General features: G+C 36.7%; 2 protein-coding genes across 6 annotated transcripts in view; both read left to right on the top strand.

The window, feature by feature from the left end:
• DCLK1 (doublecortin like kinase 1) overlaps positions 1–19,588 on the top strand; it is a 259,045-nt gene extending 239,457 nt beyond the window's left edge. For 2 of the 3 annotated variants that reach the window (XM_061345413.1, XM_061345429.1), the window contains one exon: positions 14,639–19,588. In XM_061345413.1, the coding sequence (XP_061201397.1) occupies positions 14,639–14,803 (165 nt within the window). In that variant the 3' untranslated portion in view covers positions 14,804–19,588. Of the gene's footprint in view, positions 1–5,346; positions 5,421–14,638 lie in introns of all 3 variants that reach the window. The other variant, XM_061345420.1, reaches the window with a different exon arrangement.
• The window catches only part of SPART (spartin), a 467,162-nt gene that overhangs the window by 322,476 nt on the left and 123,619 nt on the right, over positions 1–21,067 (top strand). The gene's annotated exons all lie outside the window — the stretch shown is intronic.

Below are 21,067 nucleotides of genomic sequence, written 5' to 3'. Positions count from 1 at the left end.
ATGGATTGAGGCCACACAGAGGTTGTAAAAGGACAGCAGAACTTTAAAATGATAATTACTTAAAATTTGTAACAGAAAATCTGTATGGCAGCCTAAGTTTCTCTCCTCTGAAGACATCGAAGAGAGCTATGATTCCTCACTGCTACCTTGATAGTTGATATGAGTCTAGCTCTGCAGATATAGCTTAGCAGCAGCCGCATTTTATTGTACTGCCACATGCAAGGTGCTTCCCTTTACGCATCAGAACTTAATGGGGTAAAGACTTAATGGAGCTCCTTGCTGCCTTCTGTCATGTTGCAATTCCAGTCTAGGCATTCCAGGTTAGAATGTGTCGGAGCTTCTGAAACCAAACTTCACCAGACTGTTGACCAAGCTTTACTGAGGTTTCAATGGCATCCTCAGGGTACCATGCATCCCATACATTTGTATTTTTTTACCAGAGATGAACATGTGCATTAGATATACATGCACACAGAATATACGCAGTGTATTATCAGATTATTCATACTAATGCCATTGAAAAGTAACACGCACATCCTTCACATTTTTGATACATCTGCCTGTGTTTGTAAGCTTTTCTTTATTACTCATGGTAATGTTAACACACCAAATAGTCACTGAAAATAAGTGACACGTTAAACATAACCATTCCCATATCAGATTACTCAGTGTTCATTCCCAGCTTCCATAAATTGCAGGTGCTGTGACTGCACATGTACTTTCTTGTACTGTTTCCACTTTCATGTTTCTCAGCTCAGCCCCTCCAGTGGTGAGTTAAATCAGCATGAAGTAAACTCAGCTCAGCACATGCAATCTGGCTCACAGGTGTGAACTGTTTGTGCAGCAAGATGAATATCTCTCAAAGTTACTTGGTTTAAGTACTTAAAATTTCAAACTGTGCCTCTCTCATATTTTTTCTTTACTCTTTCCAACCCTGAACGTCCTCAACATGGAAGCAAGTTGTTCTTCATGCTTTTCCTAGATTTTCTCAGTCATCAGCTAACATAGCCAGCATTTATTTATTTTCATTTTTAAGCAATAATACTGCAACAGCTCTCCCACAACTAAAACATCACATACCCATTGCTCATCTGAAATGCAGGTATGTTCTGTATAGCCTATCTCAAACTGTGTACCTTTCGAATGGACTGCCAGCACGCTTGTCCATGAGAATTACTGCTCAGATCCTCCATACTAATAACTTCAAAGCTTAAAAGCAAGAAATGATGCCTTTTTCCTCATCCATCCCTTGCCTCCTTTATGTTTTTAATTTCCCCACCCTCCTTTTTTTTTTTTCCTTTGCCCCCGTTGCTCTGCCAAGGAATCGTTTACAGCAGTTTGACACTTGAGTAATGAAAAAGGCACTGTAGTGAATCTTTCCAATGCAAAACATTATACATTAGGGGAAAAATATGTATATGTTTAATTATATTTTTAGTGTTTGGAAATTTAACAGATTAGTGATGATCTCTGTGGGTGAACAGCATACTCTGGCATGATTAATCCTGCAACTTGGCCTATAGAGTAGAAATGATTAGAATATTTTTACAGAATTTAGCAGTTGGTTAGCTTGTGTTAATTATTTCCTAAAAACTTAGAAGAGATGGAGAAGTATAGACTTCTTTAGTGTTTTGGTAATGATCCAGAAAGCTGGATAATTTTGATTTTAAGAATGAATTACCTTTATTTTCTACAAAGCTAATTTAATACGTAAAATAAAGCCAAAAGCAAAACAACAAAGCCTTTAATTGTTGCTTCTGCATTTGAAAGCATATTTAATATACACTTGATATGTATGTCATCAGGGTTTTACATATGGGAATCTTCCTTTAACTGTGCAATCTTAAATATCATAGACGTTAACCCTATTAATAAAGACTGCTCTGCATTTAGACTTTTCACAGTATGTACAGATGCTGTAACATATTGTTCAGCACTAAAGATGTGCACTAATTATATTTTCAATTAAAACACTGTTTTATTGTGCCTGCCTGTATGTTTACTGTAACTTTTTGAGAGAGTGCTTGTGTATATAATATATAGAGATGCTTTCTATATATTACATAACACATCTTTGTCTGTGTGTGTGTTTGTGGAAATATGTTAATATGTGGGTATATTTATATAGTTACTTAATAGCATAAAAGATAAATATTAGTCTTATTTTTGAGTTTTATAATTCTATTTATGCATAGAGATAGCTATTCTGTGGTACTTAGTTTTTAATTCGTCCTCACATTGGTATGATATTATATGCCTGTTTTCTTCAGTGGAAATAAGTAACACACCTCAAAGATCTCAAATTTTATTTATCATATGCACCAATTAAAACTATAATATGAAAATTAAGTTTTTAAGGATGTGTTTGTGGTCACTTTGACCTGGAGGAAGTTTGAAGCCATGTGTATTTTACATACATCTGCTGTGGCTACTGCTTCCTTCAGCAATGCCCACAACCACATCATTGACTCCTTCAGTGCAGACTGATGTCTGATTTGTTGATATGGCAATCTTCAGTAAAAGTTTTCTCTGACCATTCAGGGCAGAGACATCCTAGAAGTTCCTGTGCACGTGTCCAGATTTCACATTGTCCAGATTTGAAAGGGTTTGTCAGTTTGGACAAGCTACCACAATGAACATGTTGTGCATGCCTAGCAAAGTAGTTCCTTTGCTGACATAGCAGAAGATGAATCCTTAAACAAAATTAACTGTACAGGCAAAAAGACTTTTCTGTTGATACATTAATACATCATTGAAAGTTCTGCCAGCATAACTATGTCAGTTGGGAAAAAAATATCCCTTAAACCAGCATAGCTTCACCAGCAAAATTTTGATTGAAGAACTAGCTTTTAAAACAGCAAGAGAATTAACAAGTCCCTAAAAAGCACTGCTTGCTGATGGGAGAGTGTGTAAGAGAAAGATCACTTAATTTGCCCTGTTCTTAAACTCTTGTCATAATCATTAACTCCTGGTCTCTCTAGGACACAGGGACTAGGCTAGTGTGCTTTTGGTCTGTGTCAGAATGGCCACATATTTGCAGGATCAGGTTTCTCACAGAGCTTTCCAATAGGAACAGTATCTTGTAGTTTCGTGGTGTTGTTTATAAAACACTACCACAGTGAAAACATAAAAACAGACTCTTACTAAATAGTCTTGTTTTAAATTTGGGGATAGTTTTTTTTTTTTTTTCCTCCAGTTGTCCAAGGATGTCATCCCTTTTTCTTTTTCCTTTTTCTTTGGACACAAAAGCATATCCTATGGCTATACCCTCTGGCCATTTGTGACAGTGGCTAAAGCGACCAAAAGCCAAAGTCACTTTTTAAGAATGCTTCTGTGATTCAGAGGTGTACTGTAATTCCTTGTATGAAGCAAGCATTGTTTGTGTCCTTGTCTGAAGTGTTAAAGCTTTGCCTGTATGTTGTCACTTTTGTGCTTGTACTTTTGCCATTGTTAAGACAGAGGAAAGATTAATAATAATCTTCTGTCAAGGTTATATGAGGTCTCTGACTTGGCAATGAGTGAACTCCAGCTGGAGAACTAGATGAATTGAGTAGACCAGAAGAGAAAAGCTGCTCAGAAAGTTGGTGTAGCTTTGCAGAGTCCACACTGGGCTGGGGACACTGGCATGAGACTGCTGTCTGCAGTCCAGCAAGGGGAAGGCAGCAGGTGGATCATTGCCCTGCGATCTGCTAATTTTAAAATAAAATTGCAAATTACAAGTGGCATTTTTAGAGGTGAGATTTCTTGGGTGGTGTAGAAGAGGAGCCGAGCTTAGTCTGTGAGTTTTGCTTGGCTTAAAGATGAACACATGCCTTGTCTATCACTTCCCATCTATTGTCTATGTTGTCCTGGTATTGTTTGTCCACAGTGAGTTTTCTCATGGTAGGATTTCCACACCGACTAAATTGTTTCAATTCGTTAGGAAGCAACTCTCCCTATTTTCTCTATATTACTTTTTAAATATTCGATTTTAGGGCAATATTTTTGATCTGCTTTTCAAGAAAACATCCCTTTTGTGTATTTTATGTGCAACATACAAGGAAACCAGTAGATGGCAATAGTACTTAAGCCAACAGAAAATTAACTGGAGGTACGAGGTTCTCGTGGTTTTAAACAGGAAACGTCCTTTAAGTAATTCTAAATAAGATGAAGGCGTCATTATTTTAACATAATGGAATAAATTATTAAAATCTACACTTGCAGGGGAGTCATCAAGAAAAAATTAAATTTGGAGTTAGCTCCTAGCTACCCTTGAAGTGTTTGGTAACTGGAAATGTGTTGAACGTCTTTTCTGAATTTAGAATTAGAAGCTGTCATCAGTATTAGAAATATATGCCACGCTCTTATTGAAGCAAAAAATGGCCTTTTCTCTTCATAGGGAAAAATATGAAAATCATCACAACCAACAATTTTAAAGCAGGCAGAGTGTCTCCCTCAAGATATTTTCCCCTAAAATTTCATTTAGCTTGGCTAAATGATCTCTCCACCGTCTGTTAGTGCAGAACAGAAGGGTTAGAGAAAACAGCACATTTTCTTTGTCCCTATGCACATGATTCTGCTAATGATGAATTAAAAGATCTGTATTCTTGAAGGAATAGCAGGAGCACACTTTCCTGGACACAATGTTAAGTTCATTTCCATTTTAACTTTAATTGGTGCAATTTTAAACCAAATAGTGTTGTACTGTTATCTTTTTGAGCATGAGGTGTAAGCTGAAATGATAAACAATGTTATTCATGGCTCTGAGTAGTTCTACTCTCCAAGGTTAACACATTTTTAGAAATGAATTACCATGATTGATGGGGTATCAAAACCTGATTCTTTTCATCTTTACACATTCCATGATTATGAAGCAGTCTAATTTAAGCCTTGTGTAGTCTGTCTTGCCTGCTCCTGTTGCATTAAAAAAAAAAAAAAAAAAAAAAGCAACAAAAAAAAAGCAACAAAAAACCCCCATTAAACCTCTCAATTTAATTGCAAAAGATAATTTTCCATTACTGGTCTGTGCAATTTAAAAGGGCACTTCCGTCTTTGGAGGTAACAAGATATTTTGTCAGATTTTTAAATGAATGCATAATGCATATTAAGTAACCTATGTCACAAACTGCATTTTAGCTTGAATAAATTGGCTTCTAATTTAGCAAAACTGAATCCAGGGTTAGCATCTTTTTATTTTATTTCTTTACTTTCTTTTTCGTCTCCAGTACATAGCTTTAGGATGTTAGATAAGTGCCTTCTGAAAGTGAAAACAGTAAATATGCACTAAATAAGGAACAGCTTGCTCTGGAGTCTGAATTCTTTAGCCTAACGTCGATCCACTGAGTTGCCCCATTTCTCTCTGCTCAGCTGGACCACGGGTTTACCATCAAGAGATCAGGGTCTTTGGACTACTACCAACAACCAGGAATGTATTGGATAAGGTATGAGATGGTGCAGCACCAACAGTCAGTGTTTCCATGGCAACGTGCTGGCAGTCTCCATTAACCAGTTCCTTCAGTGGATAAACATGCTTTTTGATTTGTTATCCGGTCCATATGCTGCTTTATCAGTTTCGTTTTAATCTTGATTGAGATGCCACACCCCTTCATTCCCTTTCTTCACCCATCCCTCACACCCACATTGCCAGCTTTCTCCTCATCGCACATGCTCAGTATCAATTTCCTCTATAATTAAAAGGACAGTGTATATAGAAAATGTACTAGATATGCTGAAGTATGCACTCTCCCCCTCCCTATTGCTTGTTAAGGCATCTGTTTCCCCTGTGCTCCTGTTTTGAAACACAGGGAGCAGCAACAGGCTCTCAGCATATATTTTCCTTTTTCCATGCAAGTGGAGCTATATACTGTCATTTTAAACCCACTGAACACAATCCTTACCTTAGATCGAACAATGCATTTACATAACACGGGTGGTAGAAACTCTCCCAAGTTCAATGAAATACAATGCATTGTATGTGCTGGTAAGCTTGTGTTTCTAACAACGCGTTCTTTCTCTTTTCTGTTTAAACCCCTTCTGATACCTATTTATTTTGATATTATTTTTTTTAATATTGCATGAGTCTTTTGAATATATTTTTCTTCATTGTGTAACTGTGCCAGGGTTGTTGTTAGATGGCTTGACCTGTATGACAAAATGGGACTCTGGGTGGGAGGGATTTATTCTAGCATGGGGGCAAGGAAGGATCCAGGTCTGATGGCCCACACAAGGCCCACACACCTCAATGAATCCAGAGCCCTGGAATTTCCATGAAGTGGTTATTTGCTGGCTTTTTTCCTTCTTGTTACTCACAACCCGCGTTTTGATAGCTGGAGAGATTTTTACAAGTTTCTTGCAAAATCTGCATTTTCTAACACTGCAGTAATTGGAGCCTTTAAAAATTCATCTGTGAGGTGTTTGGAAAAACTCAGCAAATTAACCACATTAGTGAAACTGCAGAGATGGTCACTGCGAGTATTTCCAGTAAATTAAAACCCCCTACCCTGGATCACTTCACTGAGTGCATGGATCAGGCTACAGCATGGTTTCCATAAAACCTAACAGTTCCCTGAGCACACACTGAGGGTTAAGTAGATATTGATATGGATGTTCTGGGGAAATTAAAAAAAAAAATTAAAAAATCCTAATTTTCAAGCAAAAAGTAGAGGTGGTTCCCATCCATCAGCTGAACACTGGCTAGCAAGAATTGAGAAACACTTTCACCCCGACTGCTGGAGGGTGTATCAGGACCTGTAATTCTAGCGTATCACACTTGCGTTGGTGTCTATGAACCTACCGTGGCCTCCAAGGTAATAGCAAAACTTGCTCTGTCTAACTTGTCACTTGGCATCATGCTTCCCAGCTTCCATCCCTGTAATAGATCTGAGAGACAGCAGCACAATATTCGTGCTTTTCTGGTTTGGAGAAGGGGGGGAATGGGCTCTGAGTGCCCAACTTTAGTTGAGTGTGGATTTGATAGTGTTAGAGCAATTTTTCCTTTCTGCTTACAATAATGGGATTTTGTGTAAAGCAGGACTTTGTCAAAGAGTTGCAAATTTAATGCCTCCTCTGTAAAATGGGGGAAAGCTCACATGACCTTTATTTATCTTTCTAGAGTTGAATTGCTCTCCACCATCAGCATACACTCCTCCTCTGCTTTATTGTTTTTATTAAAAAAAAAAAAGGAAGAAATCTGTCTTTCCATTTGTTATAACACTGTGTTTGAATCTTTTAAAACCCCAGCTTCAGGGGAGCAGGCCACCAGAAAAAGGAGCCTATGATAGAAGCAAGGATCTCCTCTCAGATTGGCCTTGACTCAGTTTAACTGCATAGCCCAGATTCTGAAATACCGTATGCATTTTCAGAAGGTGGGGGGGAGAGTCTAATTCTGAAATTTGGTAAATAAATAAACGCTATATATATAAAAAAAAAAAAAAAAAAAAAGACCATTTGACTAAAGCACTAGTAATGGCTGCCATCAGCATACAAAATGACACATCCCTGAATAATGGGCTGGAGCAGATGGGCGATAATCTCTCTTATTCATACATAAACTGCTCTGTTTTCCAGCTGGGGGCAGTAACAACAATGTTTATAATTAGTGCTTTCTAAACAGAGCCCCTACTGTGGAAAGGCAGATTGGGAGAGCAGGGCTCCTAGGTGTAGATGCTTAATTAGGGATTACTATAGCAGGGGATACCTCTGAACGAGCACTGCCCTGTGTTCTGTCCTTATTCATCTCAAAGGAACAAGCAACTGCTGGAGTGACCAACATTTTAGTTTAAATAAAACCATTTTGGTGTAGCAAGTGTTTACTTTTTAGTAGCCCATATGAAAAGGTTCATCAATTCCTGTCTATAAAGCAGTTAATTTATCACAGGCCCATGAAAATTAACCTGAATTCACAAGTACAACCAGGTCCACTCCGTCTGTTGGTGTTAAACTGTTTGTTTCTTCTTCACTCCTTTGATCGTTTTCATCCCTAGCAGTCTTCTAAAATATCTTTTTAAATGGCACTGTTTCCTCCTTCAATCAACCTGAAAAACTTTCCCTTTCACTGCCTAAAAGATTTACCTATTCAAAGGGCCTCAAAGTCCTAATTTTCTATGCACCTATTCTGCATCCTGATTTATTGCCTTTAAGTAGGATAATGTGTGTGAAAGTGATTTTTTTTAGATACTAAGGTAAAACAAACGTTATGTACAGTGATAGTTGTTGTAGCAGGTAAGAGATATAATGCCTGGAAAATCTTACATTGGTCCTTGAATATGAGGAACAGAAAAAACACAGGGGTCAAATCAGTAATTTTGAACCCAGACTGATACATGTTTTATAATTAACCTACCTGATGCTGTTGGGTTATCAGCCCTGCAATCAGTAGTGCTGGAAAGGCCAAGTCAGTGTCAGTAGGGGATGAGACCTGGAGGTCCCAGTTAAACACTGGAAGTCTGTACTGCCCCAAGGTTGGTGAAACATTGTTATTAACAGCCAGGAAAGCCAGCCTTGGTGTAGGTAGGTAAAGCTGATGGTGCAATCACATCTTCATTCACCCCAAATTACTAGTGACAAGTCAAAGACAGCAGGGATCACCTGCCTCTAAGCAGAGATATTGTGTTTGTGATTTTTTTTTCTCCAAAGCCCATTCTCTGCTAGATCTCTTTGTAAAAAGGTTAAAGCAAATGCATTCATCTTTTATGATTTCTCTCTAGTGAAATTTAGCAAGTGACCACAGTCAAAATAGCACCTTCATTGTCCTTCAGAAATATCATAAGTGATAGATTTACTTTCTTATAAGAAACTTTTCTTTAAGATGTACTTAACTGAGGCTTTTAAGAGTTTTTGGCTTTCTTGTAACTAAGCCAGAATATTAAAAGTATTTCAAGCCTTCCCTTTAGTCCCGAGTGTTGCAGTGTCCAGAGCCTTCTTCAGCTGCTCTACCTGTACCTCCTAATTGCAGCACATTTTGAAGGCAAACCTTTACATAACTTCCCAATATTTTCTTCAGCTGTGAACTTCCTTACTCCTTCTGGTTTATATCTAAACCTTAACATTATTTTAATCTGCTACTGACAGAATGGCCTGAATTTTCTGCTTTTTCTGGGCTGATTCTGAGCATCAAGGGAGCACCAGAGTGGTTGTATCTAATATAGCAGGAAATATTAGGATATGTAATATTAATATATAGGTATACAATGTTAGCATATGTTATTTTCTATATATCTACAGATACTATATAAAAGGTAAAAGATCAAAATAAAACCCAGGAAATATATGGGAAAGTCATTAATGTTATTATTCATGTAATGACAATAGAAATGAGATGAGTTACGCTGGATGCTTAACATAACCATCAATCCAGTCAATACTCAATTAATAAAATACTGGATTTTTAAAATACAGTTCTCACTATCACAGTTTTAAATGTATCTCAATAGCTCATTTAAAACCCCATAGTTCCATCCTCCATGTTTAGTTCCTAATTCCCACTGCTTTGCATCTGTCGAGTTTCTTACCCCTCTCCCCAGTTGATACAAGTCATTTTCAAGTCAAAAGTTACATGGGACTTGACATGGAACAAGGAAGTTGAGAATCAGTCTTGCTATCTGTAAAGTGCTATTTTGAGTACCTTACAACCCTCTGTAAACTGATTATTGGTAAAAACAGGCAAACATCTAAACTCATTTAAAATCTTTCTCCTGCCCTATGACTAAGAAAACCACAACTGATTCACAAACTATAAATAAAATTCACCCATGCAAACAACTTGGCACTAAGTCTCTTCCATGTGTGATTGAAACCAGCTGAGGAATTGTGTCTCTAAAAAGGGGGGATGTCAAAGAGTAAACACAAACTTAAGTATAGCAATAGGAATTCAGCAGTTATATGTGTAGAATACCTGTCTTTGTATTCACCCACCAATACAGTACAAAACTTACATCAAATTGATTTGGTTTTCTTTCTTTTTTATTTTCATTTTAGCTAAGTTTCGTGCCAGAAGTTACATGGTGTGCTAAATCACTGGCCTTTTGTATTTGGAGGTCTAAGTTCAAATCCACTCGATTAATTTGCCCCCTCGATGTGGTCATTTGCACGTCTCCAAATCACCGTGTAACTTGACTTAGCTGTAGCTTGTGCTGGAGGGGCAAACCTAACCTGTGTCTTTCACTCCTGGACTGAGGTGCATTGCTAAGTTTGAAGTACTCTCCCAAAAGTGTCTTGAATCATGAATCAATCATATATATATATATATATATACATATACACACACATATATATATAGGCATATATACATATATATGTATATAAAACTTGAGAAACCCATGGAAAAATTTTAAAAAGGCTGCCTGGCTCATGCCACAAGCATTGTTTAATGGTCATTTTTACAGTAAGGAAACCCGCTGACGCCTGTCTCAAGGTATTGAGGTCGCTAGCCAGAAGCTTAAGGAAATAAGAAAAAATTATATACGTGTGAACATTTAAATATGTGTGTACACATACATGTATATAAGAGAATGCACTGAAAGAAAAATATCCGTGTTTCAGTACAGATGCCTGCGTAATTCCACACACTAAACAAAGCAGCACAAAAATTACAAGCGAATTGCAAATATGCTGCTGCAGAATGAAAGCAATTGAAGGGACGGTTTTCTGAGATTAATGTGTGAACAGCTGCATCCCCAGTTCAGTCTCCTGGCTGGTATGAATAATGGATGGGCTAAGAGGCAAAATGCACAATAATGTTCTTTTATTAATGAAATGAATATATATCTATATTTGGTGGCCAGCAGTAAATGAAGACAAGTGAAAAGAAAAAGTCACTTCTCACATTCATAAAATGCAGTTACTTCAATACAATAATTAATGACCTGACAGAAAATATCACCCCACAGCTAGAGTAAGGTGCTTCCCACTGCAAATCCAACACATATATCAAAGCAGTTGTAGTTTTTGAGTGTCTGTTCATAAACACAGAGTTCAACATTTTCAAAGGAAAAAGAACTAATTTGCAAGGCCCAGAAGTCCTCCAGCATCAAGAGGTAGGAATCAGGGTAGAGACACTCCCTATGTCAAAATCCTGCAAAAATGCTAACTACATCTTAGCATAGAGGTGACAGAAACAAGGATTTTAAACTAATGCTACATTACTTCAAATTAAATGCATTTCCAAAAATTGCTTGTTAACCATTTGGAACTGGGTGTCCGGATTACTAAATCTTGATACAAAATACATTAGTGCTTAATGAAGTGCTTCAGACCCATCAGCACCAAACTATTAGAGGCAATCCACTTATCTGCTGCTGGATAAGAAGCTCTGCATTTCCTCATATGGATTGTAGGAGGACAGCTGCATATCTTAAATGAGAATGCTATCCTTAGATTTTAGTTGCCATTACTATCATACAGTGCTCAAAGTTCTCACCCTCTCACCTTGAGCCAGGGGGAAAAAATGTTGAAATGTGATAATGAAAATCTGGGATTTGCAGCCCTGTGAAGCGTAAGTGCACTTCAGATCCTCTTATTATTTATTGAAAGAGTAGCTTCAAGTTGAAGTGCCACAGAAATCCATAATGGAGTGGTTCATGCACCGATGAACCACCCAGCTGAATAGTAGATGAAATAATACATCTCTTAAACCAGGACAATATGTGTAAGAGGCCTGTGCTACAAAAACAGTAAGAATAATGAAAAAGCTGATTTTTGGAACATACCATGTGCACAAGAGGGTACTGTAGGTGACAGTTGCTTGTACAGAACACATGCAATCAATACCATCTCTGCATTCCAAAATATTAATCTATTATATTTTTAAATTCTTTAGAGGTAAAAAGTAACCATGACGTCATTAAGTGAAAAATGGTACTTGTGCGGAAGTAGACTGTCAGTACCACCCAGCAGTGTATTAGACACTGGAAGTGTAAAACATCATCAACTGGGTAGAATAAACCAAGTCTTGCAAGTTCTGTAATTGCTCTGTCTGTGGCCAGAGGTGACCTGTTTTGAGGTTCTGGCATGTTAAATGCTAAAGGTTAGAATACAACCTGTGTATTTTTGCTTTCTCTAGATACATACTTCCTTCTTTGGCTCTCGGTAACTTTATACATTTTTATTCTATAAGCTCTTCGGGTGAGAAAGACTATGAATGTCTCAGCCCAGGAGAGTAACCACAGCAATGCCTCTGAGTCTACAAGCGTGTCTTTGCAAAGACCAACTAAATGAAATTTGGTGGAGATTTTGGATACAAATGTAACAAAACTCATCATCTCTAAATATCTGAAGTGTTAGGAAGCCAGAAATAAGGTGCTGGGTCAGGTGAGATCATCAGGATTTTTTTTTCTTAACATTTTTCATTTTTAAGTCAGGAAGTGCCTTTACATTTATCTAAACAAATGCATTTAAACAAAAGCCCCCAAAGCTTCCCCAGCAATACTAGCAAACTAGTATCTTGGGGTCTGTATTTTAAAGATACCTTTAAAAATGTGTCCTTATACTTAATTATCTAAGTACTTTTCCTATTTTAGAATTCTGTCCATTTAAAAAATCAATGTCCTAGGCTAAATTTCAAAATGAATCTTTTATTCAAAATATTCCAGTCTGTGTAACTTATTTTAAATACCTTCAGTTTTTGCATACACATTTGCCATTCTCATGTAGCAGGTTTTAAAAATAAATTTTGAATTTAATACAAGTATTTTTATTTATTCAACCAGAAATGGTTTAACTTTCTCAGAGGAGAGTATCTGTTACCACAAGATGATGTGATGTGGTTTAAACTTTAAATAAATGCTTATTTCCTGTAAGCAAAAACATCTTTTAAATGGAAATCTGTATTTTATAGGGTAGTAATATATGCCATTCTTTTCAATTTTCACACAGAATTACGTACTGTGTGCTGTATATTCACTATGTGTAAAAGATCTAGGTATTTTTCTGTTTCACATTAAAAATAATCAAAAACTGAATTGGTTCAAGGCTAAGAACCATAGAAAGCATTGAAAATACTAATTAGAGCTCTTAACCAAAAGATGAGCAGTAAACAGAAATTCTCAGCAGATGAAGTGTTGCATTTTGTAGCAATTATTATTTAAAATATGGGGAAGAACTTATCAAAGCTAATTATTTTACCCCTTTAAAGTAGTGCTATATAGGTTCTAGACACAAAAATAATAGTACAGCCATTTAGCCTAACTAAATCCATTTGCTATAGTAGCTCTGGACTCTTGTCCATCTTTCCGTCTCTGTTACATCATTATTGAATGCTGATTGCATTATATTAGATCATGGATTGCTATAATGCTATTCTGAACCAGTGTGATGGATTTAGTTTTCATTTTGTTCTCAAAAATATGCTGGCTATAAATACATCTCTGCTCTCCTATGAGGCTCACACTATAACTGGTAAATTTTCTAGAGAAATCAGTCATGTATGTCTCAAGAGAACACAATAAACCCTTTGAAGCAGAATAACCTTTTGGCTGCATTCTTTTAAAAGGAGCTTTTCATACTAGGGATAAATTTTAGAAGCCTTACCAGTTAGACCTATTCAGTGCTCAAAGTTGTATTTGCCTTCAGTAGCATGATCACATAATTGTTTGCATTTTGTATGTCATCTTAGTAGCCTCTTTGTGTTTTGCTTTTCCAAAACAACCAGGAGCCGTGTTTTAAGAAGGCAGCCCTGCTCCAGAAGACAGTTAAAATTATGTGTCAGAGTGCTCTTGCTGAATCAAGGCCATCCTGCTGAACTTGTAATTTTACAATTATTTTAGGGAGTGCAGTCTAATAAGCAGTACTCAAGAAAAGCAGTCCCATGCTTGAAATCATTAGTCAGACTTTGGCTGCCCTTATGTGGGTTGCAGTTTCACCATGTAAATGTTCCAGAAAAGCAGAAGAAGGGTTGTGGCTGGAAGTTACAACCATCTTATCGAGACTTGCACTCTCAATAGTTGTAGAATGAGCAAAAAATAAAGCCCATGAAGAAAACATCCTTCTTTCCCATTCCTAGACACTCTACATAGACCTAGATGAAATTAGTGGAGTATTTAATGTGACAGACCTTGGTCAACAGGAGGAGACAGGGGGTCAGGCTAAATGGGTCTTTCTGTCAAAATTGAGCATTCTCCCTAAGAACATCCATAGAGCAGCATGAGAAGGTGTCAGAGAGCTGGGTGGGCTAGCTCCCTTTGGTGTTTGTTTTTCTCTGTTGTCTGACAACTTCATTACAGTTCATCTTAGCTGATTGCACTGACTTGATTATGGGTAAACGTGGATCAGCCTTCATTAGGTCAATTCAAAAACAAGCGAGCATCTCTGCTTTGCCTGTAGAAACAGATATATAGTTGAGAAGGCTGGGGGGGGAGGTCATTTGGTATTTGGCTTGAAATTTGAATTTATTAATGGATGAAATTAATAACATCCAGAGGTAGAACATATGGCATCCATATATATGGTACTGTATCTACTTAAGGTTTGGGAAATGCACTTTCTAAAGCATTTAGCTGTGTTGTGGGCTCAGCCTTTCAGACCTGAATGAGACAGAACAGGTTTAATTTGATCTGAACATTTATTATTCCTGGTATTTGCAGGCCACATAAACTCATGGTTTTCATTAGCTTTGCATTTCACACACAGCCTAATTTCATTTATTCTTATTTTATGCCCCTGCCAGACCACCGCTCTTGATAAGGAGAGGCAGGTTTTCCGACGAAGACGCAACCAGGATGTGAGGGGACGTTATAAGGAACAGCAAGCTCCACCTGAACTCAACTCCGAATCGGAAGACTATTCACCAAGTTCATCCGAGACTGTTCGCTCACCTAACTCACCCTTTTAATAAAACACTTTTACTCAAAAGTCTTGGCTTTAACCCTTTGAGAACCTGAAAATCCTTCAGAATGTGTGAAGTGATTACAGCTGATCTATCCAGCAGTAAACACTGGGATGGTGGAACACAAAAGGGTGCTCACAGAATCTTTGTAAGAATAATTTCCTAATTGATTGAAATACTTGTTCTATCCTTAGATTGCAACTTGCTGCTAATATGATCCTCAAAGGGTTAAGGCTATTTTGCTTTTTTATTTAAAAATAGAAGCAGTGAATGTTTTCATCAGTGAAGCTAGGAACTGCAGTATGTAATTTTAGCCCATGTTAACCCTCTGAGTAAACAACTTAAATCTTGACACCCCACATTAGAGCTTTATTTTGGGGTTTTTTGCTTTTATACACACTTATCTTTCATAGTACCCTGGAGTTCCTTCCCTGTTCCTGGCCAAATCAAGCGCACTATTGCTTAGGGGTTACAAATATAGGCTTTATAAATAAAAATAAAATTAAAAAAGCAGTATATTCTGTAGCAGCTCTTTCTAAACCTGCATCATACTTCCACAGGCAGTGACTGTTGTTGGAGAATATTATGCAGGCTAAATGGGAAATTCAGTTTAGAGTGGACTCATAGTTTATAGAATATGACATGATGATGGCCACAAAAGGTTGCTTCCATATCATTTGCTGCTAATGGCAATGCAGAGTCTTGGGAAATGGCTTGAGGACACGTTCTGTCATTTAATGGTATGTAATGATCTAGCTGAGAAGTTCCTGGTTTCTTTGCCTCAGATTCAGAAATGTACAGGAAACCTCTCAACATGACCTGGTTATCCTGGGAGAGCAATTTTTAAAGATTTACATTGAATAACACTTAAAATAGCTAAAGTACTTCTAAATTGGGGAAAATACAAGTAATTCCATATATATGTAAAGCCTGAACTGAATTAGCAAAAGTTCCGTCTTAGAATGGACCAACTAAAAATGATCACCAGTTATATTCGTAATATTTAATAAAATGCACATTAACATAGAGTATACACATTTCTGGTTTGTTAAAATCTCAACACAGCATTATAGCATTTTATTTAACCATTATCCTAAAGTTGGCTTTCACAGAAATATTACACTTTGTAGACTTTTGCTTCAAATGTGATAATTTAAAAGAAAGAAATATAAAATTACTCAGAATTTCACTTGAATGAAAAAGGCAACTTCCAAACTCCAATTCTAAAATAAAAAGAAAAAACTGTGAAATTTATACTTGTTTTTATTACTCATATAAAATGGAATTTTTCTGCTCTAAAGTTAAAATTTTCTCACAGTGTTTTTTTACAAGTCACATAGATGCGTTTGCCTCTCTCTCTGTCTCTCTCTCCTTGCTCTTTTTCTCTTTCTTTCTCCCTTTTTCTTTCAAATTATACCACTAGAAATATAAACATGCTGCCCAAAAAGATAAGCATACTTTTCTTGCTAGGAAGTATAAATAAATTTTGGAGGAACAGGGCAGTTGCCTACAGAGTCACTTCCGTTGAGCTGTATTTCCTCAAGGAACTGTCTATAAGAGCAGCTGTGGCAGCGCATGTGTACCTGTAGCTTGTTGCAGCTAGTGTAATGCTCTTTTGCATTTCTAGCTGGAAGTATCATTTGAACTGTATTTCAAGAAACACTGAAATTCTTTTGTTTCTCCACCCTTTAAAGTGCATCTTTCATTGCCTCATCATGAATATTTATATAGAAAAAGCTCTGAATTTTTTAAACACAGGAATTTCATCTGGTGAATCTTTACACAAGTGATACAAGCATTTCATATAGAACGCTTTTAAATTCACCCACTGTTAATAATACAGAAATGAGACATTTAGTAGAAACCAGATCTCCAGATATCCTTGATAGTACAGAGGTATGAGCATTTCCAGATTTGATTCATCTCACCTATCATGAGCATGCATTTTAGGCAGGACTCATGCTTTGATTCACCTATTGCTCTCCATTGATGGTAGAAGAAACTACTGGTGGAAGCTCATGTCAGACACCAAACTTCAGATTATGAGTTTAGTAGAAGAAATCTCACCCTAAGTCATTGAAAGGCTCTGGTCTCTGAATATACATCCATGGGCAGAAGGCCTGTGTACAGCCTCTGTTACTGGAACCTGATTCATAACGATTAACCCAAGTAAAGCAAATAGTTGTCTTGTTGGCGAACTCCACAGGGGCAAAAGGTGAAAGGATAAAGGAACTGCTATACAAACGTTCTTACATTTTAGATTCTGGGAGAGGGCTGTCTGTGGCAGATCTGTGCCCAGCTGACTCTAGATCTAGTCACAGCAAAGACCTTTAGTAGATAGGGCACAGCCACTGCCACTGTGATGTTATTGGTTGTAGTTTGATAACATTTGGATAGGACAGGGATTATTTTTCCATAGTGTCAAACCGTCAGCCAAGGTAAAGCCTCCCTTGCAACTTACCTTCATCAATTTAGGTCAGGATTACACACATGTTCTTCCAGCATTATCCTTTCCACAGTATATCACAGCCTTCCTTTTAGGACAGATACAACTCAGCCATGTAAATAAAAGAAATATATTTGATAATAAAAAAGTATCCGTTAATACCACATGCTGTTTGGCTGTTGGGAAAATTTGGCAGTTTTAAAGCAAAGGCCGATGTTCACTCTTCTTAATCAGAGAGGGAAGTAAGGACAAAAAACTCAATATAAAAATATGCTTCACTTTATGCATGCGAAATATTATTCAAAAACATACTGGGATTTTCCTATCACCTTTGCTTTGCTTTGGAATACAGAGTTATCATTAAAATAAGATGTTTGTCTCCATCTTACACCATTTTGTACTACTTAAAATGAATGTAAAAACAGTCCTAGATCCTGACAACCTTACTCTTCCCCAACATCTTCCATGTTTTTGATCTTTGGTTCATGTTTTATGAACTTAACTGTAAAAATATATTTTTTCTTGTTATTTTTTAGGTCTGTGAGAAGTGGGTTCTAAATTGCTGATAGCCTCTTTTTTAGTCATTAAGGAAAGGCATCTGAATATTTAAACTGTTTTAAAAGAGTTTTCAGTGATGTTTTTAAATATATTCATGTATCCATATATATTTTTAAATATAGCCATATGTATGTGTATATGTATATGGTTTCATGGAAATAATGGCTCAGGCTTGTTTGGCAGTGACTGCCCTTTTTCTTTTCCAACCTCTGAATTTCTGGGGGTAAGTGAAGACAGAAAATGTGGCCCTAAAAATATTTGAAAGACCCGTGAAAACAAGAAATCAAAGATAACAGACTATTTCTAATGTGATAATCTGTGAGAGCAGAGAGCACATAGCAAGTACAGTGTGGTCATTTTACTATAATATATATCAGTCCTGACTTCTTCCTTCATTTCCCTTTTGAATCATTGCATCGTATTGTTGTTAAATGTAACAACAATTTTTTTTTTCCTAATGCTTGTTATATATACAAGGCCAACTTCCTCCCACAATGCCTGTGCAGTTAGCTGAGATGAGTGGCAGTCCTGGTAGGGACTGTCTTATCACCAGGGAGATGGAGAGGAGCACTTGCAAAGGGTGATTCAGGTCATCTAATAGTCGCTCTCTGGACATGCCTGACAATCCGATCTTAGTATTAGCAAAAGTGTAGAACAGGATCCCTTCCAGCTTAAATCCTCTCAATTAAATGTAAGTGGGGATAATGTGGACTCCAACCTAAGTGCAATATTTTAGTGAGCTTATATTCAGTGAATAAAATTTGATGTGAAAATGTAGTACTGGTAGGTGATAGCACAGGATTAATTAAATGGCACCGAGCTGGGCATTGTCGTATCTAAATGCATCCACCTAATATTTAAGCATCAAATCTAGGGCAATCATCTAAACTTCCCTTATAGTTGCTAGAGACTGGCTTCTTCAGTGGATAATTAAAACTTGAGAATAGATGAATAGCTCACTACATGACGGCTGTAGCCAAAATATATTTAGATCATGATTCCTTAAGTCATGAGATATAAATTAATATTTCTGTAAGTTATAATTTTCATAGCATTAATATACAAAAAAAAAAATCCAGAAATCCAAAATACTATGGTTTTACTCAGAGGGTTAACGAAAAGCACTAGGCATGCTGATTACATTGGTGTATCCAAACTGCTTTGCTTTTTTAGCCAGTGTTTGCTGATTTTTTCAGAAAATTCTTGAAAAATTTCAAGTTTGAAATAATTTAAGTGTTGTTGTTTAAGGAATTTCTATAACCAAATCTTATTTTTAGTTTAACTTATCACAGGAATAATATGTATCATTGATGCAGTGTAAGTCTGTAGTTAACAATTTTATTAATTCCACAAGTGACTCCAGAAATTTCTCTTTTTTTAAGTACTTACTATAGAGCTTACAATGGTGGCATAGGTGACTGAGCCTGTCTTTCTTATAGGTAAGCAAACAATATTGTAATTTCAAGAAAGTTCTAAGAATCAGCTTTTCAGTTTGGTAGTGTACTAGTTAGGGGAAAGCTATCTCATGACATGCATTGTGTAAATCATCTTTGTAGATGAAGATTGTTCATATTAATGAACACATTCTTTTTCCTTGACATTGTAGCAGAAACTGTTTACTTGTTAATGAACAACCAATACATTAATTTGCTTCAGACTGTTAGAGGGGAAAGTGAGATTCCAGTCATTGACAATGTTATTGCTTTACAGTAGCCCTCATCTAATTTAAATGTGGTGCATACTACAATAAGCAAAGCCAAACCTGTGAATAAACTCCTGAAAAAGCCTGGTGGGTCTTTATTCAGTTGGGTGCTCACATACAGGAGCATGTGGCAGCAGGAAGGCTTTCAAGAATCGTTGAAATGAAAGTGATATATTCACAAATAAGATCTATATTGCAATCCTTTCCCTATGGGGCATACATTTTAACAGAAAAGGAAAAAAAAAAAAAAACAAAAAGAAAGGAAAAATTGGCTCAGAGGTTTGCAGTGCCACTATATTACCACAGGGCAAGTACATTAAATCATTGTTATTTGCTGGCCTGGGGTATGTGTTAGAAAATGGCATCTTTTTTATTTAGTGTAGATAGTGGTCAGGGAAAGCTTTCTTAATATTAATGCAGTGGCTGCTAGTGCTGCCATGGTTAAGGATGTCTTAGTATTTCTATTGTAAACTCTTAGTCTCAAAGGTTTTTAATTTGATTGTAGAAATTTGCTTCAGGCAGAAACTTGGCATACGATTTTTCAGCTCAGAATGATTCTTTTCCTAAAATATGACGGAAATCAGCTTGACCTCTTTGACATTTATTTTCTAAGTGTACACAAACATTGACACACACAGACATAAAGGCAGTTTTTATGCAGTTCATTTCAGATGTGTTACATTTTCAAGCATATCTCACGGATCTTAACTACAAAGGTGACAGCTCAGAACTTTTGGGTGTTTCAAAAACCAGGGAGAAAACTCAGTGATCAAGAGCAAAAATGTTCCACATGTGGGAAAGTTTTATTTTGACGTGACAAGCATTTAAAGTCTGCACGGTAACGAGTAGGTATATACACCCTGCTGAGTGCTCATATAATTCCTAAATCCACTAGTTTAAGTCATTCGTTGTAGCAAATGCTAAATGTGAGTATGATGAGTTTCTCTGTAAGACTGGGAGAGAAGCATTTTCATCTTGTATCTTAGGGTAGCACCATGGATAAAGCTGACATTACACCAACCAAAAGGGTCCACAAGAGAGAATTAAAGGAACATGTTTTCTCTTAAGGGGAAAAATACTGTCTGAATAAGACAGTTTGAAAGCTCACACCAAATAAGACAGGTATTAAAAGCAGTTTAAAAATCATAAATATGGAATAATTTGAAACTATAAAAGTGCAAGGGAGGCATGCAGTGTAATCAGTCCATGTGCAGAGCCAATCACCTACTAATCTGGAGCAAATTTACAGCTACAAACAGGCATAATTAATGTACAACTCAAACACACCCAGAGGCAGATGGAATTGAAATCCCAGTTCTTATAGCAAACATAATGCAGACTTCTTCCTCATATATTCACTAAATGAGACCGTGTGTAGCTTTTTGAAGTAGTGTTATACACAGGCTAGTGGGGAAATTAGGTGTTTAAAATATGACTGCAAATTAATTGTTTTTAATAGGAATTCTGCAGCATGCTTGTATCTTAATGGGTCCTTTTGGGAAACAACAGCTTTCAGAAAGTGATGTCTATGCATTTTATAATTGTTTGTATATATACTTGAACA

This window comes from Neopsephotus bourkii, unplaced genomic scaffold, assembly GCF_033783945.1.
Source record: "Neopsephotus bourkii isolate Nb327-2 ecotype Australia unplaced genomic scaffold, CSIRO-AGI_Nbou_v1 NB_38, whole genome shotgun sequence".
Taxonomy (NCBI): domain Eukaryota; kingdom Metazoa; phylum Chordata; class Aves; order Psittaciformes; family Psittacidae; genus Neopsephotus; species Neopsephotus bourkii.
The sequence above is the reverse complement of the archived record's forward strand: the minus strand, read 5'-3'. Positions and strand labels throughout refer to the sequence as shown.